Below are 5,140 nucleotides of genomic sequence, written 5' to 3' on the forward strand. Positions count from 1 at the left end.
GTGAAATATTAATCATAATCAAATTACTGATTGATGGTAGAATATCTGATGGCTTGCCCAGACGGAATTTGAACAAAGCCATAACACCAAATAGCATTATACCGTTTAGCTATTCAGACGAATGTCTGAATCACATCAGGCTATTTGGTCTCTTGGTATAGATTTCAAAGAATGCCTATATGCTGGTGTGATGCCTGCAGTATAATATGGTACTTTTGTATCTGGTAAAATGACTCATTCTTTGAGACACCTTCATTAAAGGAGTATTCCACAATCATTTTGCACATAAACACTTCTGTCAAGAAGTCTACTCAGTGAACCAGCATTATTTCTAAACTCCTTACAAATAATGACATTCTTCCTATTACCACAGTAATTTAGTTTATTAGTAGAAGTAGTAGTTTTATGGGTAGTTGAAGAGCTGTCAAATAAATTAGTACGACTCGATTGGAGAAGTCTATGATAATGATACTGACGATATTAGTTTTCTTGGTTATGACACACACACATTAAATTATTTGTCATCTGAGATCTTAGGAGTCTCCCTTCGTTATGTTCGTGTGTGTGTGTGTGACATTTCGTAAAGAAATAAGAATGTTCATCTTATGGATCTTTATATTAATAGAAACGTTGCATTTTATGAACACGACAAGTAACGAAAACTTTCGAATTCACAGTTAGTATATCTTTCTTTAGGCAGCGTTTGAAATTGTATAATGAAATTGTGCATTGCATATTATATTTAACTGTATTTTTTATAAGTTTTATATTTGATTAACAAGATTATTTAAACGATGGAAGAGCATGATGTACATACATTATGCATAAGTATAATTTTACGAAGATGCAAAAATAAAAGTAGTTGAATTTCGAAATCAAAATTAATAGATTAATTACTTATAAGTTTATCATATAGCAGAAATAGTAAACAATTGCCAAACAAAAGTTAGTTAACTTAGTTAATATTTTGTATACATATGTATATAATGTATTATTATTTTGTGTTTTTTTAGTGTAAGTGTAGTAGTAAAAAAAGTGATTTCAATGCAGTAGATCAATTTATTTCATAATATCACAATATCGGGGCCGAAATAGGAAAAGATATTTAATAGGCAACGACCGCTGGGGCAGCGACGTAAGGAGAAGCGGCAGCTACATATGGGGAGGCTGCAGCTACATAAGGAGACGCTACGTAAGGTGCAGCGGCAGCGACGTATGCAGCAGGAGCAGCGTAGTAGGCAGCTAAACCGTTGTTGATGCGGTGGTAGTATTGAGAGCTGGTCGCAGTCACTACGGGTGCGGGAGCGGCGATGAGGGGGGCGCTGACTAGAGCTGGTTTGGCGGCAGCAATGGCGACCAGCGCAGAGATGAGGACGATCTGTTGAAATAAATACAATATATTAATAACTTATTATGACGTCACTATAAATTTAAAAAAAGAACAGTGATTTTTATTTACTTACAATTTTCATCATTGTGATTTGGTTTGTGTGTTTTTGATGCTACTGCAAGAGGGTAAGTGATGCTCATTGCCGACTTCAGTGGACGTTTTATAGTAGGCAGCGGAGAAGTGGCGCAACGCGTTCCAAACAGAGTATCGTCTCTGGCATTGGACCACGCGTGAGCTGAATCAAATTCAAGCGCCGTTTCGCCACCGAGAGGGATAAATCATTCAATTGCACTTTTTCTTTTATGCTCGTATTTTAAACAAATTATACTATTTATCGATTTCATTTCACCATTCAAAATATTTCTTATATTAATAATTTCATGAATGTACAGCTATTAATTCTAAGAGATATTTTCGTTATTAATTTTATTTACCATTTTCAAAGTATCGTTAAATGTTATATAAGAATATTTTATTGCTTGATTTTTTATGGGAAAGTTTTTTAGATGCGATTTTAAGGATAATATTGCAAGGTCAAACTTTAGTGTTATGTTTTTATCAACATTTCAGCGAAGAGCACGTCGCTTTTACTATTATCATTTAATTCATACAAATCCGTGATCGTTTAACAAACAAACAAAACTAAGCCCAGTTAATTATTAACCTTGATACAAAAATTGTCTTAAGAATATATTCGTTTTCATTTTAAGTAAAATATTAAGGTATTTTACCAACATTACTTTCAAATATATGTACTCGTATTCTGCATGCTAAGATGCATTTATTCATTAAATATTCCGAACATCCAATTCCTTAATACATTAAATTTAAATATAACTGTAGTGAAAGCTAATTTGTCCTAAAGTAACTTTACAAATAAAATACTTCTCAAGAACTTAAATTGAAATACAAAGCTGATCAATATCAGCCCTTACGACCGGTTTATGAGATCAATATCTCACAAACGTGTTTCATTAAAAATGATTTTTGGACGAATATATACTTATTTACATAATAAGCCTTGGCACAGGTACAATAAGGTTCTACATTAAATGGTTCTACTGAAGGGCAAACCTGGGGAATAACTTGTCTTACGGCCAAAACCTTCGCAGGCTTACGGTGAATAACTCACTAAAGTAAAGTGTCGCCACGTTCAAATGAAGGTTGAAGGGATTATGACGTAGAGACACTAATATTGATCATTCTAATTATAACATGACCAGCCATAAAATGCAGAATTGTATTATTTATTTTATAAATAAAGAATTAAAAGATCTATGTAATTTCTAAATCATAAAAACTTGCATAACCTTAAACTTTACTGCAGAATAAACACCATGATTCTGACTCCAAACAGTCAACACAGTTGTCCTGAAGCATTCGTATCTATACGAACATTCCGCAGACATTTTTAACTCAATAATGACTAACGAAATTAATAAATAAAAAACAAATATTTAAAAAAAATTATATTTCGATCTTCATTGATATAAAAAAAATATGAAAATAAATAATTTCCTTGGATTTACACTACGCTATTTTAAATAAATTTAGATTTTATTATTACGATATAAAATTCATTTTAAAAGACTATATGAGTAATTTGATACGATTTGTTTTGGTTTTGTACATAAAACGCATAAAATTAATATCATGAACAGGTGTTTATGTAATAACTGGGGGAGTGTTGTCGACGTCTGCGCTGGACAATACATTGTCACTCGCGACTATTTAGCTCCGAATCCTGTTATGCAATAACAACATACATTACATTTTATACATGTATACATATTATTGTATGTTTAATAATAACCTGGCCTGTACTAAGACGAGATTACAAATTCATTGTACAAATTATTATTAGTTTTGTATTAGGTAAACAATAAAGTCGTTTAAAATTAAATGGGTATATTTCTTTATTATCCCTAAGCGGACGGACACTGAAGGTACCATCACCCAAAGACGTTTGCACTGTAAGATGTTAACGATTCCTTGTGCCTGTAGTTACAGTTTTGTTTATTAATATATCGAGAAATTTATTTTATTTAAATTGTATTTTTAATACTTCATTAATTATTCAACTTAAAGAAATATATCTTTCAAATTTAAAACAGGAACTCAAAAGGCGTTGGATCATAATTTAAATTATGATCGAGTGGTATCTATCCAGGCCAAGCTATAAAAGATACACAAAATCTACAACAATAGCTCAACAAGTGTATTGGTGTATTGTATATCTTCCATACATATAGTAAAATTGGAGTGTCTGTTTGTAATATTAAAATCGCTCTTTTTTTCTCCATGTATATATATATCAAAATAACATTTTTTAGTATTTTTGTCTGTCTCTCTGTTTGTTCCGGCTAATCTCAGGAACGGCTGGACCGATTTTGACGAGACTTTCACTGGCAGAAAACTGATATAATAAGTAGTAACTTAGGCTACAATTTTTTTTTTGTTACTACGTACTAGGTCGCGGGCACAGCGAGTTTGAAAAACATTTATCAATGTAAGTATGTCTAAACGTGCCTTTTAAGAAATAACACGTGATTTGGATTAATTTTGTAGCTAATTTAAGATGTGATTCACATTAAGGCGTATCTTTATTGTGTGTACATTTCAATTTCCACGCGACTTATAATTTAATTAAGATTTTAATATAGCATATGGAAAACTCTTACATTAATTACTCTTATAAAAGTAAGTAAAGTAACAGCCCGTGAATTCCCCACTGCTGGGCTAAGGAATCCTCTTCTATTAAGGAGAGGGTCTGGAACATATTCCACCACGCTGTTCCAATGCAGGTTGGTGCAATGCTCATGTGGCAGAATTTCGATGAAATTAGACACATCCAGGTTTCCTCACGATGATTTCCTTCACCGCCGAGCACAAGATGAATTATAAACACAAATTAAGCACTTATATATAGTGGTGCTTGCCTGAGTTTGAACCCGAAATCATCGTTTAAAATTCACGCGTTGTTACCACTGGGCCATCTCAGCTCTCTTACAGCCGATATTAAATTTTTATAAAAAACTATAACTAAATAAACTATTCAGTAATTTATACCCTAAAGTTATATCGTTAATTGTATTAAAATAGCTAGGAACGATTAATTAAAAAAATATATTGTTATAATAAATCTATTTGATTATATGTTCGCAGATGGTGTTAAAATGTAAAATATTTTTTCTATGTATTGTAAAGTTATATTTAAATTTCAGTTTCTAATTATATTTCACTTTTGCTGTTATGTGCTATTTACTTTTTTTTTAATAATTGTGATTAAATATTTTTCGCTTAATAATTCAAGCTGTGATTTCTTTAATATTTCACAATCAATCGGCGATCAAATTCAAAGGGATTAAAAATTTTACTGTTGCAATTATTTAATTAAAATATTGTGTTATAGTTGTATTCCTTTTAAACGTTGTTTAACGTTTAATCGATATTTGAGCGTTTTCTTTTATTTGTGTATATATATATATATATATATATATATATATATATTGTTGTACGTATTTATTTAAATACAATACAGTTTTATATTATGGTAGGGCTTTGTGCAAGTCCGCCTGGCTAGATACCACTTATTTATCAGATATTCTACCGCTAAATAACAGTACGCAGTATTGTTGTGTTCCGGTTTGAAGGGTGAGTAAGCCAGTGTAACTACAGGCATAAGGGACATAGCATCTTAGTTCCCAAGGTTGGTGGCGCATTGACGATGTAAGGAATAGTTAATATTTC

General features: G+C 31.5%; 1 protein-coding gene across 1 annotated transcript; it reads right to left on the minus strand.

Moving 5' to 3' along the window:
* Nucleotides 1–1,039: 1,039 nt before the first annotated feature.
* On the minus strand, nt 1,040–1,658 carry LOC124536095 (cuticle protein 16.5-like). The gene is made up of 2 exons (XM_047112531.1): nt 1,464–1,658; nt 1,040–1,378 (listed from the first exon to the last, which is right to left on the minus strand). The coding sequence occupies exons 1-2, from the start codon at nt 1,473–1,475 to the stop codon at nt 1,106–1,108; spliced, it is 285 nt and encodes a 94-aa protein (XP_046968487.1). The 5' UTR covers nt 1,476–1,658; the 3' UTR covers nt 1,040–1,105.
* Between the last annotated feature and the right edge of the window lie 3,482 nt (nt 1,659–5,140).

The sequence above is a fragment of the Vanessa cardui genome, chromosome 16 (assembly GCF_905220365.1).
Source record: "Vanessa cardui chromosome 16, ilVanCard2.1, whole genome shotgun sequence".
Lineage (NCBI taxonomy): Eukaryota > Metazoa > Arthropoda > Insecta > Lepidoptera > Nymphalidae > Vanessa > Vanessa cardui.